The sequence below is a fragment of the Monodelphis domestica genome, chromosome 1, assembly GCF_027887165.1.
Source record: "Monodelphis domestica isolate mMonDom1 chromosome 1, mMonDom1.pri, whole genome shotgun sequence".
NCBI classification, from domain to species: Eukaryota; Metazoa; Chordata; class Mammalia; order Didelphimorphia; family Didelphidae; genus Monodelphis; species Monodelphis domestica.
The window spans coordinates 347,439,946-347,464,159 of record NC_077227.1 but is presented as its reverse complement, the minus strand read 5'-3'; the positions used below and the strand labels follow the sequence as shown (position 1 = coordinate 347,464,159).

Here is a 24,214-nt window from a genome sequence, read left to right as displayed (position 1 = left end):
GAAGGTAGAGCAAGAAGGTTTGAAATAGCTAGTGAGATTGTGAAATAATTAAGTAGTAAAATGATTGCCTTATTGCATTGGGAGCCCATTTGAGATTTTGTTGTTGTTCAGGCAAGTCCAACTCTCCCTTGTTTGGAGTTTTCTTGGCAGAGATACTGAGTGGTTTGCCATTTCTTTCTCCATTTCATTTTATGGATGAGGAACTGAGCCCAACAAGGTTAAGTGACTCAAGGTCACACAGCTAGAAAATATCTGAAGCCAAATTTGAACTCATGAAGATGAATCTTCCTGATTCTAAGTCTACTACACCACCCACCTGCCTCCTAATTGAGATTAGGTAATATAAATATGTAGTAGATCTAGTAGGCACAGTTGTTTTATTTCTTCTAGCTCTGTCCAGCAGCATATGAATAGTAAGCATGGCCACATCAAGACCATCCCCCCATCCATCTTAGAGGGGGAAAAAAACCCTTTCCCACAGCCTCACCCAAGCACAATACAGGGAAACTACTAGAACCACCACTTCCCCTTATTACAAGTGGACATTGAGCTTTAAGGTTATTACAGGATAGATGGATAGATGGATAGATGGATGGATGGATGGATGGATGGATGGATGGATGGACGGACAGACAGACAGACAGACAGACATGTAAGTCTACGTCCCAGGGGCCTCTAAAACTCATTTTAGCTTCATCTCTTAGCACCAGCCATGAGTCTTCTGTCATCACCCTTCTTTCCTCTATTGCTTCTTTGTCCTCCTTTCACAAGGAAGCCCCAGATAACCATTCATCCCTGGACCATTGCCATGTTCCTTGTTAAGGAAAGGGGAGGGAGGGTGGAAGGAGAAATGGTCTTTCTAGTTTTTCCCTAAGTCATAAAGTGTGTCAGCTGACCTAAGCCTGTTCTTGCCCAGGTTAGATTGCTTTGTGCACAACCAACATTTACACTCTCCATCATCCTAACAAGAACTAAGATGTCAATGGATCCATGAGCTCATTGATGGGAGTATTCCCATCATCAATTTAGCTCACAGTCCATCCTCATCAAGTGTAATATTTTGCTTTGCCCTTTTATAAATTCTCCATGGAGTTTCAGCCCTACCCCTTGGAGGCCTTCCATTAGGTCTTTTAATATTTCATGGATCCACTTCAGCACTTGGGCTTTCCATCTGTTATCCTTTGCTTTACATGTATGACCAGCTCACCTCCTTTTCTGACCATACATTTCTGGGGGAAATAGCCTTTGTCCTTTATGTCCTTTTAAAGGCACAGTAGGCTATTGGAGGGGCAGCTGCTAGGTAGCACAGGGGATAGAGTGCAGAGCCAAGAGTCAAGGAGACCAGAATTCAAATCCAATCTCTGATACTTTCTGTGTGACCATGAGCAAGTTATATGATCCTCTTTGCCTCAGGTTCCTCATCTATAAAATGAGCTAGAGAAGGAAGTAGCAAATCATTCTAGTATTTCTGCCAAAAAATAGATATCAAAATAGGGCCACAAAGATTCAGACACAACAGAAATAATTTAGCAACAATAGTCAAGTGTAGTGGATAGGAAATTGGGCTCATCATCAGAAAGACCTAGTTTAAAATCCTTCCTCTGATCCTGATAGCTTTGTGACTCTAAGTCCCTCAGCTTCTCTGTGTGTCAAGTGGCTCCTTAAGATTTACCTACTAAACCACAAATTAGTCGCCATCTAAGTCAGTGGAGGGAATTGCTGTGCCAGAAATTCTTTCCTTGTAAAATCACAAATCCTTCATGCAGATAGCCTTTCCCCCACTCTTTGGGTGCATCACTGGCAAATGTTTCCTACTTAGACTGCCACGTGTCTTTCCATCCTTTGGTTTACTCATAATTTTGATTCAAGTTTGTGTTGTTCCACCATCACAGCCCCACAAACAGCATCATTAGCAGACACACCAAAAACCTGGAAATAAATCCAATAAGGACCCTTTTTTTTAAAGCAGTAACAAAGGGTACAGTAAAAATAAAACTGGTTCTAGAGTCAGAGTACCTGGGTTTAAGTCCTCCCTCTGATACTCTCTGTGTGATCTTGGGCAAGTCGTATAAACTTTCTTGGCCTCAGTTTCCTAATTTTTATAATGAGATTAGATTACATGGCCATTGAGGTCCTTCCAACTCAAAATCTATGATCCTGTGATACCTCCACATAATTAGGTTTCAAAACATTCAATTGGCTATAGCATTTTCTGCAGAATGAATTCCTACTTATAGTGTCATTTGAAAATCTTAACATGTTATAACATTGGTTAGGTTTTTAGAACATTTGAAGAACACACTGCCAATTCTGCAGGTCCAAAAGTGTCTTTGCAAATTTTGTGATTCATCTGCAGGCCTATCAAAGAAAATGCCACATTTTCAAGTCTTTACAAATGATGGACACTTTTTTCCCATTTGATTTCTGTAGAAGCCATTTGTCTTTGCAGTTAATATCAAATTGTATGTAACCAAAGTTTTCAGTGATTCCCATTCCCTTAGTTACTAAAATGGGCCTCTTTGTAATGGTCCTCTCCATTCTCATGAAACTATGAATTGGTCCTCCCTGAGTTCCTTCACATCCAAGTCAACTACATGAATAAAAGCACTATATAGCCTTGCAGGGTTGGTAGAACTTTTGAGCAAATCCATTCACTTTCCTTTTACAGATGAGGAAATTAAGGCCCAGAAGGGGTGGTGACTTGCTTAAGGTCACACAGCTAACAGGTAGCACAATTTTGTTGTTCAGTGATGTCCTACTCTTCATAATCCCATTCAGGATTTTCTTGGCAGACATACTATAGTGGTTTATCATATCTTTCTCCAGCTCACTTTATAGATGAGGAAACTGAGGTAAATAGATTAAAGTGACTTGCTGAGGTTCATACAGCTAGTAAGTATCTGAGGCCAAGTTTGAACCAAAACGATGAGTCCTCCTGACTTCAGGACTGGCACTCTATCCACTGTACCACATAGCTGTCCCCCAATAGGGAACTCAGTTCAGGTCTTTGTATGATATCAAACTGCCTCTAAAGATTTATTTTTTAATCCTGGGCTGAGCATGAACAGAAAATACAACTATAACATAAGAAAATATATAGACTCAGTTCTGATTCAGACTGGTTCATTAGCTAGTTAGTTTTTTTTAATATATTTAGTTGTTTTTTAACTTATTTATTTTAATCTATTTTATAATAATTATATATTGTGTAATATATAATAAAATATATTATTTAATTTAATAACTATGTAGTTATTTTTAAATTCAGGTTTTAATCCAGTTTCATTTTTGTTTTGTTTTGTTTTTTAAACCTTACCTTTTATCTTAGAATTGATACTAAGTATTAGTTCCAAGGCAGAAAAGAGAGGTAAAGACTAGGTCAGTGATGGCAAACCTTTTAGAGATGGAATGCTGTGCCTCCATCCCACAGACTTGGTGCCATGCCCCACCCACCCTACCTTGTCCCCTGGTCCCATCGGGCTGCTGGGCAGAGAGGCAGGTGATGTCCTCAGGCTAATGGAGAGGAAACAGCTCTGCCCCAAGTCTCTCTGGCTTTCTAGTAACAAATGCTTGTGAGTGACTACAGGCAGGTTCACAGAGAAGGCTCTGTGTGCCCTTTTTGGTACACACACTATAGGTTTTCTATAACCTGGTCTAGATTATTTTGGTTAAATGACTTTCCCAGGGTCACACAGCTAGGAAATGTCAGAGGCCATATTTGAACCCAGGATTTAGTGAGTAGTCACTTGCCTTCAATGAATTGGCAGTCATTGGATAGCTTCAAAACTAGCAACATCTGAAACCATTTAATCCTAACACAAAGACTATACATGGAGATCTTAGGTATAAGGGATGGTCAGGAGTATCTAATCAGGGTTGTTTGGAGCAGAGAATGCTTGGAATTTGGAGGATGGATGCGGTAACTTTGCACTATTTCTTTAAACTCTTGGATCAACATCAAATTATTTGCTGCCTTAGGATAGGAGTAGAGGGGGTGGAAGGGAGAGAATTTGGAACTCCAAAATTTTTTAAATGAATGTTAAAAATTATTTTTACATGTAATTGTAAAATATTAAAATTAAAAGTCTTAGTTCATAATCTGGTTTTTTTAAGGCTTGTAGCATTTTTAAGGCCTTTAGCATATTTAATTTCAATCAATTAACAAATATAAGGAAGCCTGCAAGTGGACGAGGCAGGATTTGAACCTGCCAATGAATATTCTTTCCATCATTCTTGTCCAGGAAAGACTTCTCGAAAGAGATGAGATCTGAAATAGCTGTCAGATACTTTGATCTCTGATATAGGATTGACTAAAAGAATCAGGAGGGGTTCAGTTGGCATGTTTGAAGACCCAACTGCCCCTGGTCTTGACTTAACTGTATTCTGTGCCCAAGACCCTGAGCCACTTGTTGTTGTTGTTGTTGTTCAGTTGTTATAACTTGTTCAGACTCTTCATGTGGGTCCCAGGGCTGAAGTGTTCTTACAGAATCACTAGCATGGAAACATGTTTTTATGGCAGGCTCTCAGGGAAGAAGATGGTGCCCTCTAAAGGGTTGTTAGCAACAGCTGCTGCCCGGATCAATTACCCAACCTACTTAATAATGGATTTTGAAGGATAGGATAGGAGAAAGGGAGGTATTTTTCAGAGCAAATACAGAAAGATGGGAAAGCACTAGATCTGTTTGGGGAACACTGAATAAATGTTTGGCTGGCTTGGAATGTTCAGAAAGATGGGGATTAGGCTTAAAAGAAGGTGAATGCCAATATTTCAGGGCCTTGAATGCAAACTAAAAAATTTGAATGACTTTGAGCAAGGCAGTGACTATGAAAGTAATGTCTTAGGAAAGCTGACCCAATGTTGGTGTGCACAAGAATCGTATGGGAAAAGAGTAAAGGCAAAGAACAATGAGAAGGCTGGAGGCCAGGTGTGATGATAAAGGCTGAACTAGAATGATGACTGACGACACATCACAGGGGAAGAATTGATGAGATTAATTAGATGTGATGAGAGAGAAAAGAATAAAAGTGACTCAAGTTTTGAACCTGGCTGACGGGAAGACTCATGGAATTCTAGGAAAGTCAGAAGGGAGATCAACTGGGTCAGAGAGTGGAGAGGAAGGTAATGAGTTTGGTTTAGATGTGTGGAGTTTGAGGTAATAGCAGGATAGCCAAGTGGACAGGCTTTTTTTTTTGTTTCTTTGTTTTGTTTGTTTTGAAAATTTTATTTAGTCAATTTAGAACATTATTCCTTGATTACAATAATCATATTCTATTCCTCCCTTCCCTCCCTCCACCCTTTCCCATAGCCAACGCACAATTCACTGGGTGTTACATGTCCTTGATCAGGACCTATTTCCATGTTGTTGTTTGCATTAGGATGTTCATTTAGAATCTACATCCCCAGCCATATCCCCTCGACCCATTTAATCAAGCAGTTGTTTTTCTTCTGTGTTTCTACTCCCACAGTTCTTCCTCTGAATGTGGATAGTGCTCTTTCTCGTAGATCCCTCCAAGTTTGGACAGGAACTTGTGAGAGATGTCAAGGCTAAAGTTGGGAAGTTTCAATACAAGTCTTCTCTTTTAAAACAAGGCATTTTTGTAAACTCTACATTTCCTGCATATCCAAATATATCCTTACCCTTTTACCTCCCAATAAACCACCACCTATAATAAAAAAATCAGAATGAAATAGGGGATGGGCAGCAAGGTAGCACAGCAATAGAGTGCCAGGCCTGGAATCAGGAGGACATGGGTTCAATTCTGACCTCAGACACTTTCCAGTTTTGTGACTCTAGGCAAGTCACTTAACCCCCTTTGTCTAGCCTTTGCCCTTCTTAGAGTTGTTACTTAAGACAGAAAGTAAGGGTTTAAAAAAAAAAGGAAGGGGAAAGGGAAGAAAGGCAGTTTAGCAAAACCAACCAATGCATCAACAAAGGTCTGACAATGTATGCAGTATTACTTGTCCATGATCTCCACTTCTATAATGGAAGAGAGGGAGATGCATTCTTTTAGTTTCCTCTGAAGCCAATCTTGAATACCTGCTGTCTTCAACAGCTTACAATGACCAAGAGATAACGTGAATGCTGTAGTCGGGGAAAAAATAATCATACAAAGATCTTTCTAAAGAGTTCTCCATTGGAGGTACCCAATAATAGGAAGCAAGACTGGTGACCTCTGGGTTCCCATCTCCTCCTACCTTGAAAAGGGGTAGTAAGGCTCAGGGTACTACTTCAAGTTAAGTCACAACATTCTTAAAAGTCCCTTGATGACTTAAACTACCCAAGTGTCCACAAATAGGGAGCCCTTGTCTGTCCAGTAGACTGAACATCTTAAGACAGTATATAGTGATGAGTTGAGAGAAATGTGATAAATTTCCAAAAATCACATAATTTCTTGGTTCAAAAACTTTCAGTGGTTCTTCACTGCCTACTGAGTAAGGTTCAAAGGCCTTTGCCTGGCATTCAAAGCTCTCTAAAATCTGGTGTCACTCAATAAAGAGTGAGAGAGAGCAAGAGTGTGGTTATGGGGGTGTGGGTATATGTATGAGAGGAAGAGGGTGAAATAAGGGAGGGAGGGAGAGAACTCCCCATTGCCTAGGTTCCTCATTGTTTTTTGTTTGTTTGTTTGTTTTTAAACCCTTACCTTCCATCTTGGAATCAAGACTATGTATTGGTTCCAAGGCAGAAGAGTGGTAAGGGCTAAGCAATGGGGGTTAGTTAAGTGACTTGCCCAGGGTCATACAGCTGGAAAGTGTCTGAGGCCAAATTTGAACCTAGTACCTCCTGTCTCTAGGTCTGGTTCTCAATCCACTGAGCTACCCAACTGCTCCCTCCTCATATTGTTTTAATATGGTGGATTCTTTGTCTTTCATGTAACTACCAAAAAGAGTGGTTTCATTTGATGGATGATTACATGAAAGAAGGGAAAATTCCAAAGATCATCAGCTCCCCAAGTTGCCCCTCCTGGGTTTTGTGAAGCCCAATGTAGCTATTGGATTTCTCCTATATGTAGCCCTGGTTCAGAACTCTTTAACTGGGAAACCCTGGCTTTAGCTTATGCTCTTCTTTTGCAGTTTTTGAGGAGCCAGAAGATCCAAGCAACCGGTCATTTTTTTCTGAAATCATCTCTTCAATTTCTGATGTGAAGTTCAGTCATAGCGGAAGGTACATTATGACCAGGGATTATCTGACCGTCAAAGTCTGGGACCTCAACATGGAAAATCGGCCCATTGAGACTTACCAGGTACTGTACTGGGTCTGTTGCTCAGGACTGGATGAATCCTCACTAGCTATCTAGTTCATAGTATAAGAGAAGTATCAAATGTAGTCCTTGTCCTCAAGGAGCTCAAAATCTAGATTTTCATGGCTTCCACGATGTTCCATGGATCTAAGGCAAATTATTGCCATGTTTTATGGACTTCCTATAGTCGCTGAGGATTGTAAAACTTAAAGTGAATCTACAATAATTAAAATATTATATTTTAAGAGATTTATCAATAATCATTAGAAGTAACAAAATAAAACCACATGCCCATGGCTAATCTACCTGTTCAAAAACCCCTGCTCTACCACAGTCACCAACAGGAAGCAAAAAGAGCGAGACCAGGAACCCCACCAAATTTATCCCCTTGTGTAAGTCAGCACATAATGACAGAAAGTCAGTGGGATCCTGGGAAATGTAGTTCAAAGGCACAAGATTTCCAATTACACAGGATTTCCAAGAGGGCAGGAGAGAGTGGAAAGGTTCTGCCATTCAAGACACAGAGAGGACATGAGTATGGCATTTGCCTTGATATGTGGAACCAGATGCATTTTTTAAAGGAAGATTATGTAAGAAAAATGGGAAAGAGATAGAAATGTGATACAAAAAGGAATAAAGCAATGAGAAGGGGAAGGGAAAGGAAGGGAAGGGAAGGGAAGGGAAGGGAAGGGAAGGGAAGGGAAGGGAAGGGAAAACCCATCTAGAAATCAGTGATTTAACATATACCACTAATTTAAGATAGGTCCATTGAGGATGTAGCACAATTCATATTTTTCCATCCTCTTCATACATCCAAATGTGCATCAAAGAGCTCTTTAAGTAAAGCTCAATTCAGAGAAATATAACAGGGAGATAAATGTCAAGTGCCTCTTGGGAACAAACCCAGGATAGAGCCCAGTGGTTCTTAGACTCAGGGACTAAAGGAGAGGGAGAGGGCAGAGAAACCAAACAATTCATTATAGATAATAGCAGATGTAATCCTATGGCACTGGAGACATCTCCCCAGCCTTAACAATTTGAGATTATAGCCACTTTAATGAATTAAGCAGAATAGATGAAGGATAATTCTACAAAAGAACTGGGGAATGGCATCTAGAGAAAGAAACATTGATTAAGAGGAGGAGGAAAGCTGGAGTTCTAGAGCAGGGCTAGCAGGTAGCTCTATTCACTATAGTGAACAGAGGATTGGACTACAAGTCTAGAACACTTGAGTTCATATTCTTCCTCAAAAACTTAAGTTTTTAGTGGTGGGCTTAACCACTCAGACTCAGTTCTTCATCAAGAAAAATGAGGGGGTTGGTCTAGATCAGTGGTGTTAAATTCAAATACCAATCAATACATAAAGATCACTGCACCATATATTGGCTTAATTTTAAAGTGTCATATCATCCAAATCTTTGTTTTTATTTCATTAAATATTTCCCAATTCCATTTTAACTTGGTCCCCACTACACTCAGGAGTGTCATGGGCTACATGTCTGACACAGCTGGTCTTGAAGGCTTCTAAGGTCTTTTCCAGATCTAAATCTATGATCCTAGGATGCTATGAAGGCCAGAAGACAGGGCAGAGTCATAGATAGAGGTTACATCTACAATCGGGAAGACCTAGGTTCAAATCACTTGCTAGTTGTATGGTCATCGTAAAGTCACTTTTAACCTCTGTGGGCCTCAGTTGTTTTTTTTCATTAATAAAATGGGAGTTGGATCAGAGGGCCTTGAATGTTGCTTGCAGCTATAATTCTATGATCACATAAGCCTAACTTGATAAGAATCCCCTTAGTAGGCACCGCACAGTCACTGCCCCATGCAATCCCCCAACCAAACTTCTGTCATGATTCTGCTTCTTTCCTAGGCCACCTTCTTCCCTCACTCCAGCTGAAAATCTGCCTAGTTATACCCCATAGCCTACAGCCTGCACAGTCTTAGGCACTCTGAGTAGGGGCAAGGAGGAACTTTGCTCCTTTCCCCTCCCTTAGGGGGTAGAAAATTAGAAGCTGACCGTGTTCCCCAACCAGTGAACTGTGGAGAGGGCTTGTGCCCTTGGGCATGGGTTCAGAGTGTGCCAAGTGCTTAACAGGGCTTGACCTTTAATTGCTCTGATTCCTTTTTATACAAAGCTAATCTGAAGGGGAAAAGGGAAAATCCAGCACACCAGCTTACTGGTGCTACAGGCTTTTTTGTGGGGGCCTTTTTCTTCCTGTGTAACAGGTCATAGAGTACAAGTTGGAAACCCTGGTCAATAAGTAGTAAGTGCCGCACACTTCATTCCCCATTTGGTCATTAAGCAAACATTTAGCAACTAAACAGAGCATTGTGCCAGAAGGAATACAAAATTAGAAAAGGATCCCTGTTTAAAGCTCACAAAGTTCCTTCCCTGATGGAAATCATAATCCAACAGAGGAATATGACACAAAAATAGTAAACTATAATGTACAATTATATGATAAATGCACTAGACAGATATAGAACAAAATGCTGAATAATGTAGGCAAGGGGGAAGGTTGTTACTGACAGTCCCTATGACAGGCACACTGACAAGTACAAGACCAGGAGTGTGCCTTTAGGGAGCTTACAAGTGCATTGATCTCGCTCCAGGGCCATGCCCAAGGAACTCATGTTGGCACTTAAATAGCTATGAAATAAATAAGATTATTCAGCATCTACTATGTTTAGTACCATGCCAGGTGTTGTGAGAGATATAAAGGAAGTAAAAGGTTTGTCCCCTTCACTCACAGAGTTTCTACTCTAGTTGAAGAGACAAGATAGACACACATTTATCGTAACAATCCAAGGCAAATGCGATTGAGTATCAAGGTGGATGAACTAGACACTAAATGCTCCATAATTTAAGAGAAAAGGGTTGGGGGGAGAGAATAATGGGGGCATCATTGTGGAGAAGGTGATAACTGAAATGGGTAGAATTTAACTGGATAAAGAGGAAAGGAAAGGACAGGAAAGGCAGGACGAGCTATATTTCAATGCCACTAAATTACTAAATAACAAATATTTATTAAGTAATTCCAATTTGTAAGACATTGGGGCAGATCCTGAGACTATACAAAGCAAAACAGCCCTTGCACATAAGGAGTTTACATCCTAATGAAGCATGGATATATGGAAGATAATGTAAAAATCAACATAGCCAGAAGAGTATAGGCTCTAAGTAGAGTCACGTCATGGAGGATTTTGAATGCCAGGCTGAGAAATTTGAAATTTATACTATACATGACGGGGAGTAACTGAAAATTATTAAATGGGGGAATGGCTGAATAGGATCATTATTTGGAGGAAAGATTAAGCTGATGACAAATATGCAGGATGGATTAGAGGCAGTGAATCAGCCTAGGGCTATTTTAATAATTAGGAGATAAAGTGGCCAAAATTAACTAGAGTGATAATAGTGGGAGTGGATGATTGTAAGATCACATGGAATCTAAACATCTGGAGATTTTTTCCCAGGGGCTAATAACAAGAACCCCTATTTAGGGTTCACCAAGCCCCAAGTATCTGGCTTCTTCCCTGGAATTCTTTACCTCTACAACCACAAGATAGAGTGAAGGAACCATCTCATTAACAATAAAAGCAAAGCGACTGGTAATCCATGACAAGGAGTGTTCTTGTTCCTGAAATAACCTGTGACTGACTATTTTATGGTGATATATTCTCTCTCCCCCATCCTAGTTCTCTCTCACATGCTTCTTTTCTGATCTGGCCACTTCTCGATCCTTTTGGCGTCACTTAGATTCATAATCCTGAGACCCAGACACTTTAGGGAGAAACTCAGAACCCAACACTGAGGGTTGGCCCTGGGCAGCCATCTACCACATCCAGAATCCAGCCTTGGTGCTCACAGACCATCTGGATGATCTTAGTGATGATACAACAGAACAAATGACCTTAATTTGCTGCTCAGTTCCTTTTATCCTATAGACAGTGAGTGTATAGAAGAGCCTTACACACATCCCTCTCCCATAAGGCAGACACTGGCTCCTGGTTTCCAGTGATGGAGGAGAGCTCGCTTCATCTAGGCATCTTCATCTGCTCACAAAACAGATGACAATATTATTCTCCACTCCAATGAGCGCCATCACCACCACCACTCCTTGAGACAAAGACTTAGCAACTTGGGTAGCACTTGGAGCTGTCCATCGTTAAAGTCTCCAAAATGGAAAGGAGTTCAGTGGCTCATTCTGACTGTTTCTTCCCGCAGGTTCATGACTACCTCCGCAGCAAGCTGTGTTCTCTCTATGAAAATGATTGCATTTTTGATAAATTTGAGTGTGTATGGAACGGATCAGACAGGTGAGACATGCGAGCAAAGAATCCCTAGACTTGATGAAGTCCTGGTTGGTGTCCTGGCTATCCCAAATGGGAAGTTGACAATATAGGGCAAGAGAGAAAGAGTCATGTTCAATCTTAGTCGGCTAGACCCATAGCATGAATTGGGATTTCTCATCTAGTGGATCACCTGATTGATGATCTGTGTCCCATAGAGTAGAGATACCACAGGAATGAAATTTTGTTCTACAGATACCTTTTTATTCAAGGAGTAGTGTTTTGTTTTGTTTTATTTTTTATCAGAGAAGGAAAAATGAGTATTCTTGGGTCCTAGCATTTTTTTTACTCTAATCTAATCTAATAAACATTTATTAAATACCTCCTATTTCAAGGAAATTGAGCAAATGTAGGGGACAAAAAGACAAAAAGAAAAGCAGTGCCTGCTGTTACAAGGGAATCACTTTAAAAGACTGATATATATTAATTTAAGGTCGCCAAGGAATCAGCTATGTAATTCCTAAATGAAAAACTCAAGTCAGCCGTCAGCCTTTTTTGGAGTTTAATTACAATAGGAGTAAGAAAGGAATTAGAGATAGAGAGAGAGAAAAAGGGAGAGAAGGGAATAGGGCTTAAATACCCCTTCTGTGTAGGCTGAGCCAAAAGGCCCAAGCCCTTAGATAGCTGGGGCAAAGAAAAGAGATCAGTCCCTATTACTCACGTGTCCAAAATGGAGAAACAGTCTCAGAGGCCCCCACCTTCAGCTTCCTTCAGAGCAAACCTTCTCAGAGCCACAGGAACCACACCGACCAACTCTCCCCCTTCCCGAGTCTTCAGCCCCCTATCTTTAAGGAAACCCTCCAAGTTGCCTCCCCTCAGTCCTCACATCTACCAATCACTCTTCATCAATTTCCCTGTCAATGGAGGCTCTCGCTTAACCCAGGACCGCCCAGAGGTTTCTGGCTTTTGCACATGTCTGTTGAAGGTCATATTTTCAAATGATTAAATCTTTACTCCTTTGCTACAGCCCTTTCTAAATCCTGTTAACTTGAGTAGGGTAGAGATTGGAATAATTAAATTTTGATCTAGGCTGCAGCCCTTACTCAATCCTATTAGGACTGAATAGGGTGGAGATTTATTCCAAGTATCTCCATTGTATCAATTCTAAAATCAATCAAGACTCAAAGAAATTCCTGTTCTATGCTTAAGCATAGGTCAAAGTCCTTTCCATTGTTCAGCAAAGGGTTTCTGTCCTAAAGTAATCTTAAGAAGGGAAGAGAAAGAACCTCCCATGCCAATGGGGTTCCCATTCCAATAGACTATCAGTAAGAAATTTTCCAAGTATGAAATATCCCAATGGTGAAATTTCCAACATTTATAAGTCTAAGGAAATTTGAGGTTTACACTGCCTTCAAAGAGTTTATGTTCTACCAGAAGAATATAAAGAGAATGTGACCTTGGACAAGTCACTTGATTTCCCAGAGCCTCAATTTCTTCATAAGTAAAATTAGAAAGATGGACTACATGGCTTCTGAGTTCACTTCCAGCTCTGAAGCTATGATCCTCTAATTCAAAAATGCTCTAAGCTCATAATTATAAAATAAACAGAAAATAATTTTATCTTTATAAGCTCTGTCTAACTTCAGGGCCAAGTCTGCACAACTACACTGAATTGAAAAACACCATCAACTATGCCAAAAATATAGTTCTGGCAGCTTTGGCTAATCAAGAACAAGCATATTTGTTAGGACCAGCTGGACCCTGGCCTTATTGTTCCATTTTACTTTGCTATAGTAGAAGCAGCCTAAGGTTATTGGTTCAGTGCAAGTCAAATCATACATCAAGCTTCCTGAAAAGAAACTGGTTACAATTTTAAGGTCTCTGGTACTGACGGCACTAAACATGCAATCAAGAAGCCCTGGGTTCAAATCCCATTTCTTTCCCTTACTGTGTGACCCTGGGCAATTCTGTAGCATTCCAAATTGTAAAATGTATGTAAAATGCAGATAATAGCAAGTAGGAAATTGTAAAGATCCAATGAAATAGCATGTATTCAGACTTTTGCAAATCTTAAATCACTGTGTACATTTCTATTTTTTTAATTACTCCTCATTGATTCATTTTTAACCTAAAAATTACCAAAGGATAAGCAGCAGAGCAGTGGATAGAGTGATAGCCTCAGTCAGGAAAAAGTGTGTGTTCATGTCCTCTCTCTAATGAATCCTGGTGGTGTGATCAGAAGCAAATCACTTAACTTCTCAAGGGGCCTAGCAAACTCTCTTAAAATTTTAAATTGAGAAATAGTTGTTAATCTGCCAAATAAAGGGAATTTCCTCACCCAGAGTTCTCTACGGCAATAAAATCATAGGCCCAGTCTTACCTGCACCCCCCCCCATACATATTTTTTTCCAAATTTCCTAAGGAAACAATACCAGTTGTTACCCGGATTACCTACTCTCTTTGTGCCATCACCATTGAGCAGAGGTTAATTAACTCTTATTTCTAAAGTGCCTGACAGAACAATTTTTGCAAGTGTTTTATGAAATATCATTATTGTTACTAGCATTGATAATTAAATGTTCCTTTAACCTGATTATCTTTCTGATATCTAATAGGTTCTCTCTGCCATGGAAACACTATCCTCTTGGAATAGAGTGTCCCTTAAGTGACTTAGAAAAACAGTCAGGGGTGGGGGGGAATAGGGTGGCTTCAGTGGACTGAGAGCCAGGCCTAGAGATGGGAGGTCCTAGGTTCAAATCTGGCTTCAGACACTTCCCAGCTGGGTGACCCTGGGCAAGTCACTTAACCCCCACTGCCTAGCCCTTGCTGCTATTTTGTCTTAGAACTGATACCAAAACATAAAGAAAGAGGTGTTTTGTTTTGTTTTTTTTAAAGAAAAGGAAGGAAGGAATCACGATGAATTCTAATCCAGTTACAACATAAAACTAGAGAAATCACCCATCTCTTGCTTCAGTTTCTTCATAGGTAAAATGAAGAGATTCAGTTAAAGGATCTCTCAGGTCCTTTTTCCGGCAGTCAGTAGACCATAGGCATCTTGAAAGCAGGAACCACATTAGTTGTTTTGTTTATGACTTTATGGGGGGAAAAAATAGAGAAATGCAGATTTCTATTAAAAGGTTAACATAAAAACAAAACCAAAGAAATACCATGTCTATACAATTGAAAACACCGGATCGAAACTGTCATTGATTTTACCATCTTAATGGCTAGCCAAGAGCAAGACACAATACAAATCAACAAGCACAGAGCATGTGCTCCATTTCAAAGTCCTGTGCTAGATATGGGGATACAAAGACAAACTAGCTGCTGGAGTTCCTGCCTTCAATGAGCCATTGGAAGGGCTGCGGCATGGATCCAGGCCTCATTCTCTGGATACTACATTGTACTGCTTTCTGTTGGATTAATAATAAAAATAATAAGGAAAAAAGGAAAGATTCTTTTTTTCATAGAATGAAGGGGAGAAATTTTCTTGACAAGCCAATGCCCAAATCTTTCCTACCATTTTTTCTCATAAAACATATTTCCTCACTACGTTTGATAGCAAATGGTGGCAAGGCCTTTCCCCATTGCCCATGCTTCTAACTTGTTAGATAAGACAAGCTCCAGCTCTCTGGAAGGAGCCTCTTTCTCCCTATTACCTTTTCTACTGTTTTAATATTGATGATGAACTTTGCTCTAAAAATTAGTTGTTTATATAGTAGAAAATCCAGATATTTCAGAAGATTAAATAGAAATAAATAAGTTGGGCAGCATATAAACTCATAATTCAAATTTTTAAAAAGAAAAACAAAATTTTTTTGAAACTTGGGATCATTTATTATTAACAAAGAATCAAGGCAGCTGGGTGGCTCTGTGGATTGAGAGCCAGGACCAGAGACAGAAGGCCCTGGATCCCTGGGCAAGTCATTTAACCCCCATTGCCTAGTCTTTACTACTCTCTTCTGTCTTGGAACCAATATTTTGTTTTTATTCTAAAAAAGAAGGTAAGGATTTTAATTTTTTTTAATCAGTCACTTCTGGAACTGATAACCAGGTGTTTCATGCAATAAGATAAAACTACTGTCCCAACCAGCCAAGCAGTTATGCACATCCTTCAACAAAGCCATTCTGCCTTCCTTTCCATAAAACTACCAAAGTGGGAAGTCCATCAGGGGCCAGAATAAATCTTGCATAAGTTTGTACTTTGTTTAGCCAACAAAAGCCCAGGGTGTTGTGATGACTCCAACTCAAGCACGACTAATCCTTATCTCCTCTCCCACTCTGCAGTGTCATCATGACTGGGTCCTACAACAACTTTTTCAGAATGTTTGACCGAAATACCAAGCGTGATGTCACCCTGGAGGCTTCCAGGGAAAATAGCAAGCCCAGGGCCATCTTGAAACCCCGCAAAGTGTGTGTTGGTGGCAAACGGAGAAAAGATGAGATCAGCGTGGACAGTCTGGACTTTAGCAAAAAGATCTTACATACAGCTTGGCATCCTTCAGAAAATATTATAGCAGTGGCGGCTACAAATAACCTATATATATTCCAGGACAAGGTTAACTAGGAGGACAAGTTATACTTAATAAGCTCACATACTGAATACTAGTCAAACAAGTTTTTAAATGTTTCTTTGGGTTTTTATTTTATTCATTGACTTTAATTTTCCTATGCAGGAAACAATTGGAATAGAAGAAAAGCAGTCCAAAGGCCCCCAGTTCCCCCAATTTTAAGAAACTATGTTGGCAAATCCAACAAATAGGTTCAAAATACTTTTGTTTAGAATCGAGAGCTGCCAGGTAACCAGGACCCTTCCATAGTTGACTTGAATTTCTGATGCTTTTATTACCCAATTCTCTCTGGTGAGTCCAGTGTTTTGTTTCTAGGTGTCTGCTGAGGTGAAATAAGATTGTCTGTAGTATTTAAGGGGGGAGGGGGAAGATAAGGTTTTTTTTTTTAATTAAGCAATTCCATTTGATTGAAAAATAAACACTGTTTACTCTACTTTTGGATAAAAATCTGTTTGCTTCATGGAAAACTAAAATTACTTTTTTTCCTTTCATTTTTAAAAATTCTTTCTGTTGTTTCTGTTTCAAATATCTTTTCCTCTTCTGAGGTTGTGAAAACAGAAATCCAGGCCAAAATTAGAGTCTGATTAAAAGTTGTATCCATACCCCAGCTTGCTACATTTCTCTGTTACAATCCCAGGTCAAGATTTGGCTCTAGATGTGCTTTTGTGCTTTGGTAAATGGAGAAAGCACTTAAACAGAGCTTCTAAAATCTGCCATCACACCCTAGATGGACCTGGATTCCATTCTGTTTTTCTTTCATTTTGCTTTTGTCAATTAATGAAAGCCTAAAGACATTAATGAAAGCCTAAAGACAGAAGAAATTGTTACTTATGTTTTGACATTCCAAATGAGGGAGCATCTCTTACCCAAACCCGTCACGTTGGAAACTGATACCCAGGAATTCTCATTCCTTCCCCGACTCCCATCTATTATAGCCAACAAGGTAACAAAGCCCTATGCCCCAATGAGGCTGGAACAATATTAATCAATTTTATTGCCATTTCCTGAAACTGATTTAGAATTTGCAACACCCTCAAAGCTCACCCTTTTCATTTCCAAGGTGAAAACCCATGAGGTTGGGCCACTTCTAGTTTGGACATTGTGCATAAAAAAGAACACATCGTCTGTGAAATCCACTAAAACCTACTGAGGCTCAGTTTAATACTTCAATGCCTCCTCCTCAATTGGAGTTTCTGACTTGTGGCACTTCCTGAGAAATACCACTGATATCCCCCCCTAAAGTAAACCTCAGGGAGTAAGACTTAATGAATTCAAAGGACTTCTGGCTCCTGGAAGAGTTTCCACAAGCAAACCAGGACCTGGATTTCACATCTTAGTAGCTGCAGTTTTTGCTCAGGTGCTGGCCACTCTGCCTTTCAGAGTCCATCTAACCTGCCACCTGGAGAAGAAAGGTGCCTCAGGACACAGCTCGGGGTCCGCCATCTTGAAAAGGCAGGTTTTCCTTAGTTAATGGCTTTACATAGAGCCAGAACATCACAATTTTCAGGGTTAACATTGGAGGGAGTGTTGCCAGGGGGAAGAAGGGGAAATAGAAGAAGTCCATCCTATTTTCCCAGTGTCTTTTTGTTTTCCCTTGTATCAAAAGCCTGTTCTGTAATACCCCAAGTAAAGTTCTCTCGGTTGTCCTCTTGGTCTGTTGTGTGGACTTTCTCCTTGTCACCCTCATTCAGCTCAACAGGATGCTTAGCATGAAAAACCAAATGTATGGAGAGAAGACAAGGTAGCCAGTAAACATGGCGTGTGCCAAGAAGGTCTAGTAGAGTAGAAAGCATCAAAGAACTCAGGAGTGGAGGGGCTTGGACTTAAATTCTGGTTTTGCCACCAACTTATGTGTGACCTTGGGCAACCTTCATTCCCTCTCTGGGCTTCAGTTTATTAAGCTGAAAAATAAAGGGGTTGAACCAAAAACATTCTAAAGTCCCTTAAAGTCTGTGACTATAAAACAAAAAACAATTGTCTCTAGTGCTTTCCAAAATTGTTTTAACATTTCCCTATTAACTTACAACTTACCGCCCCTCCTCTCTCAGTGATCACTGCCTCCTTGAAATAATTTGGTCACTTGATATCCATTCACATATGACTGTCCTGATGTGTATTTTTATAGGTTTCCCAATCTGATCCATCCATCTCATTCTGAGTCCTGTTGGTCATTTATAACAGATTGTTCCCTGCTTTTTGTTTGGAAAGAAGGAGGCAGGAACTGTGTTGAGGCGTCATATTTCTCATGACCCAATGCAGAAAACCAAGAGGAAGAGCTTGGGTCATAGTGAGGGCCTCAATCCTTGTTATAAATGGCTGCTGACATTTCAACACTCTACACTCCACACTCTTAGGCAATGTTTATCCAACTGGGTAAGAGTGGGAATTGCACCAAAACTCAGAACTCTGAAGTTTAAGCCTTGAAGAGTCAGCTGAATGAGCTTTCCTTGGATTCCCTCCTTTCTAGTCTCTGAGAAGGAGATTAAAAGTGTGATCCCCTAAAAGGATGGAGGACCTGGAGGACCCTGTAAGATCAGCGGAGGGCAGGTGGGTTCTGGGGTAAGGAGGAGCACCGACCCAGCCTGCCAATGAGCAGGGTCCGAGGAGCCCTCTGAGTAGTCACAGGCTTGAAAGATCAGAGAGTCAGTGCAAGCCCAGAGATTTGAAGAATGAGAAGCCCAACTTAGTTAACACAGAGCATGTGTCCCAGCCCTGACGCATTACTATCTCCGAAGTGGCGAGTCTGCTGGGACACCACGAAGCATGCAAAAAGGTTGACAGCTTACAATCAATACTGTGTGCACTGATGCAGGAAGCAACATTATCACATCCAAGATATTAGCCCCACATCCCAGCATCGGCACTAAATATCTCCCATAACAAGACTATGGGAAGTGACAAGGGCCATTATTCTCAGCCTACAATCTTCCCTTGCGGAAAGAGAGAGGCTCAAACCTTCCATCACATTTCCTTCTGGGAAGGAGCTTTGGCTTCCCACAGTAATCTCCCTTTAAGAGTCAAGCCTGTGCTTAATATAGTAAGATGGAGGTGGGGAGGAGATTGGCATTTTCATTTGTTCTGGTGCCCCTGTTGCAGGAGGAGAGACCCCCATTGGCTGACAGTTGGTACAACAACAATTTTCAGCTGGGGTTGGAAGAGCAGTGATGGGGGTGGGGAGGCCAATTTTATTCTGTGCTCTCCAACTCATTCTAATAAAGAAACTGCCTTTCCCCAGTTTGGTTGTCTTACTTAAGGCTGTCTGACTACTGCATAATCAAAAGTCATATTTCATCTAGACCAGGGAATTCCAGCTCCACGTATGGCTTGGAGCCGCCTTGAATCTACCAAACAGAACAGCTGAAAATTACTGTTGCATGCGAGATGCAACGCATTTTGCTTGGTAGAGGAAGGTTCATCAATTCTTACCATTTGCTGGCTGCACACAACCTTATATTGCATCTAAGGAAAGCACAGAATTGCTCCTTTGTGCCACTGTGGGAACGAACAGGAGGAGAAGCCTGGGGTTTGGAACACCAGGGTCCTCTGGGTTTTTTAAACCCAGCTACTGATTTGCTGTTTGACACCAGACTCAATTTCATGGGGCCTCCTTCCTTCCCTGACAAGATGGGGAAAACAGCCCTTATTGTCCTCTTTGAAGAGCTGGAAAGGTTAATTAGCTAAGGTTTGCAATGCTCCCTGCTGGAAGAGTCAGTTGAACCACAAAGAGGTTATTCTTTCCTTGAAGATCAATGCCTGCTGGAAAAACCCATCCCCTGTCCATCATCCTCACCACCTCCACCTCCACTTCCAGACCTGTTCAAAGCCGAGTTCTTTTTAAAAGCATAAAGCAATTTGGTGCTGAGAGAATACGTGTGACTTCAGGAGCAGAAGGGGTTCCAAATAACTAATTGCTTTGATCAGGATGGTGATGGTTAATTTAACTTCAGACTCTATCCCCAGGCACTGTCCCACTGTGTTCAAGGGAAGAAAGGAGGAGGTCTAAATGAAGCTGGGTCATAGATTTCCTGGTTCTCTAGCACTGATTGATTCTGCTTGATTAATGGGATGAGATGGAAAAAGAGCCTAAACATCTCACTAATGGACTCAACTCTCACTTAGAATCACATCTGAATTCATAATCCTTCATTTAGACACAGTTCATAAAGGGTCATATCTTGGAAATAGGAAAACTTGGGTTCTGACACCTACTGGGCTATGTTACCTTGGGCAAGTCACTTAACTTCTGGATGCCCCCAAGCACTTCTCTATGACCTCATTACAAATAAGTCACAAGTCTGCATTAATGAAATCAGTCTCCACACCCAGAGTTTCCTATACTGATGAAATCAGAGGCCCAGATATTTGTTCTTCCCTACACAAAAAAATTCCCCAAAAGAAGGGTAGCTATTTTATATGTTCCTCAAAAAAAGCCTGGGTAGATTGTATCTTTTTAAAAGGTTGCTTCTAGTGGCAGCTAGGTTGCTCAGTGAATTAAGAGCCAAGGCTATAGACCAGAAGTCCTGGGTTCAAATTTGGCCTCAGCTACTTCTTAACTGTATGACCCTGGGAAAACCAATTAAAAACCATTGTTTAGCCCTTACCACTCTTCTGCCTTGAAACCAATATGCAGTATTGATTCCAAGATGGAAGGTAAGGGTTTAAAAAAAATTTTTTTAATGATGCTTCCCATCTGGATTGAGAATAGACACGCAAGTTAAAATTGCACTGGCCTGGTGGTTATAAAGTTACATGCTTGCAAGAAGATCATAATGGTGTAATTTCTCATGAACATGTTAATATGACTCACAGTCATGTCAGGATGCTTATATGGAATAATGGTAATTAAAATCAATGATACCACCATCGATTGAGAGATTGTTTTTATGTTGTTCGTCTTTCGTCTTCCTCCTCCCTGCAACCCAGTGACCCAGACAGGACAGAAATCATTTTGCAACTAGGAAGCCTATAAAACATGAGGCCGGCAATTCAGCTGGTCACACTGTGAGTTTGTAGCAGAACTGAGATTAGAATCCGGATTTCCTGGTTCCATTCTGATGTTCCTTCACCAATACCAGATGGGAACAGAATCCAGTCTAAGGCTACAAAGCCAGAAGGTCTGTGCTTTGCCATCATTTTCCAGGCAAGATAAGTATTTGTATGGGCTAACAGAAGTTGGTAGGATATATAAGGTATCAGACCAGATGCAAACATTTCAGGGTAAAGTGAGCCTTAGGCTTTGGGAGAAAGGAAAGAAAGAGGGAAGAATGGAAGGAAAGGAGAAAGGGAGAAAGAAATGGAGGGAGGAAGTTAAGGCAGAAGGTGAAAAGAAACGAAGTGAAGGAAGTGCCTACTACGTGCCAAGTGCTAGACTAACCACTTTATAAATATTTCATTTAATCGTCACAGTTATCTATAAACTAGGTACCATCATTATCCCCATTTTTCAGTTGTGGAAACTAAGGCAAACAGAAGATAAATGACTTTCCGAGGCCACATAGCCACTAAATATCTGAAGTCAGATGTGAATCTTCCTGACACTGAGCCAGGTGTGCTCTATTCCCAGAGCCACCTAGCTGCCATGTAAGAGAAGGTCTGGTACAACTGCTCTCAGCAAGCATGTTGTTCTCTGTTGATCTCTGCCTGGCTGGGTCACCTAGATCAGAAACCCACTCTGCTTCGTGGTTCTAGTCCAGCTGTATTTTACAGATGAGACCGGAGAGGTCCAGAGTGGTACCAGCCCCGTACAATGGCTTTTCCTATGGTCTATAGCCTCATCTTTTAGCAGAGTAGCTGTCCCAAAGCAAGTGCTGAATGAAGGCTTAGTGAATAATTGATTGATTACAAGAGCACTGCCTTTAGTCAGAAGACCTGGATTCCAACCCTGGCTGTCACTATCTCAGTTACAACCAGGTAATTTATCCTCTTTGTCCTTCAGTTACCTCATCAATAAACTGAGGGACTTGTACTGCCTGGCCCCTAAGGTAATTTCCAGCTATAATCCTGAGATTAGGTCACTTGCCCAAAGTTACAGGAGTAGTAGGTGGCAGAACCAGGGTTTTAATCTGGGTCTTCCAACTCCAAATCCTCTGCATTGCTCTATTCAATCAACTAGCATTTATTAAGTGCCTATTGTGTACCACTGGTTTAAACAATAGAGATACAAAGGAAGGCAAAAGATGGTTTCTGTCTTAAAGAGATGATAGTCTATTGAGAGACACACAAACAACTATGTACAGATAAGCAAGATAGAGGACAAACTGGGGGTCATCCCAAAGGGATGAGGAGGTAGGGGTAAGGAGGACCAGGAAAGATTTTTTGTAGGAGTAGGACTTCAGATGAGGCATACCACTCAATAACCCTAAGGCAGGCAGACATGAAGTGATTTGCCCAAGGTTACATAGCTAATAAGTATCTACAGCCAAATTTGAATTCAGTCCTTCCTGACTCCCAGCCTAGCACTCTATCCACTATGCCACCTAGTTGCCTAGGTTTGGAACAGCTATTTCAGGGACCATGATAGAAAATCAAGCAGAGAATTAGAAAAAGATCAGTAAAGCAATGAAGGATCACTTGAGATTAGACAACATGAATTTGTAGTGGAGCCAGTTAACACAGGTGTGTGCCTTCTCACTCACTCAGTAGCATGACAACTGGAGAAGGTAGGTGTTGGCAGAAGCCCAGGGATAGTGATCAAGTAGAGTTTTAGAGCAAGGCAGATGGGAATTCAAGGCTAGAGAAGAACGCATTGGTTGAACTGGAACCATAGGGCCAAGACCCAGGGAATTACACAGTAAGACCAGAGCAAGGATGATGGAATGATATTGAGGGACTGAAAAGTCTCAATGAGGAGATTGGGAGGGAGGAGGAATCAGAGTACTGATTCCAAGATGGAAGGTAAGGGTTTAAAAAATAAGAAATAAATAAAATACATCAAACACCAAAGTCCCATAATTTATGGAAGGAGTTGTCAGGAAGCAGGAGGGAGATGAAAACTTAGCAAGACATTCAACTCCATGAGAAAGAAGGAAGCTTAAACTGAATTGGTAAATTATAGCACCAAGCTTATATCAATTTTTAATCCAACAAGACTTTACTTTGTGCCAGGCACTGGCAATATAAACATAAAAATGAAAGGAATCTCTACCCTCAAGGGGTTTACATTCTACTGGGGTAAACAGAATATGTCACCAAGCATTTGTTAACTGCCTGATAATTGTGTTACTTGTTGGGGATTTGTTGTTATTCACTTGTGTCCAACTCTCTGTGACCCCATTTGGGGTTTTCTTGGCAAAGATACTGGAGTTTCCTTCTTTAGCTTATTTTACAGATGAGGAAATTGAGGCAAAGAGACCCCATGGTTGTTGATGCTGTCCATGGGGTTTTCTTGGCAATGATGCTGGAGTGGTTTGCCATTTTCTTCTCCACGTCATTTTATAGATGAGGAAACAGAGGCAAACAGGATTATGTGACTTACCCACAGTCCCATGGCTACTAAGTATCTGAGACCAGATTTGAACTCAGGAAGATGGGGCTTCCTGACCAAAGGTGCAGCCCTCCATCCACTGTGCCCCTTAGCTGCCCCTTGTTGGGGATACAAAGTGAAAAATAAATTGTCCCTATTTTTAAGGAAGGAGGCAATTAAGTTTCTCAGTAGATAGAGCTCTAGGCCTGGAGTCATGAAAGATGTGACTTCAAATCCAGCCTCAGACAGCTATTAACTGTGTGACCCTGAACAAGTCACTTAACCTCTGTTGCATTAATCCACTGAAGTGGGAAATAGCAAACCACTCTAATATCTTTGCCAAGAAAATTCCATGGATAGTTTGATCCATAGGATCATGAAGATTTGGACACAGTATTTTCACATGACAATAAAAATAAAAATTTTCCATTAAATTAAAAATTAAAATAAAAGATTTAGACACAACTGAACAATTATCAAGGAGCTTACATTCTATCATGGAAATAACACATACAAAGGGTGGCTGGGTGGTGCAGTGGTTAGAAAGCCAGTCCTGGAGAAGGTACCCAGGCTCAAATTTTCCCTACCTGTGTGACCCTGAGCAAGTCACCTTACCCCAACTACATAGCCCTTACTGCTCTTCTGC

At 40.7% G+C, this 24,214-nt stretch overlaps 1 protein-coding gene and 1 long non-coding RNA gene across 6 annotated transcripts in view; one reads left to right on the top strand and one right to left on the bottom strand.

The window, feature by feature from the left end:
* Positions 1-17,757, top strand: part of PPP2R2B (protein phosphatase 2 regulatory subunit Bbeta) — a 536,905-nt gene extending 519,148 nt beyond the window's left edge. For all 5 annotated transcript variants that reach the window (XM_016426488.2, XM_016426494.2, XM_001369148.4 and 2 more), the window contains 3 exons: positions 7,073-7,242; positions 11,471-11,562; positions 15,823-17,757. In XM_016426488.2, coding sequence (XP_016281974.1) covers positions 7,073-7,242; positions 11,471-11,562; positions 15,823-16,102 — 542 coding nt within the window. In that variant the 3' untranslated portion in view covers positions 16,103-17,757. The remainder of the gene's footprint in view (positions 1-7,072; positions 7,243-11,470; positions 11,563-15,822) is intronic.
* Positions 1-24,214, bottom strand: part of LOC103094493 (uncharacterized) — a 156,658-nt gene that overhangs the window by 110,866 nt on the left and 21,578 nt on the right. The window lies entirely within an intron of this gene.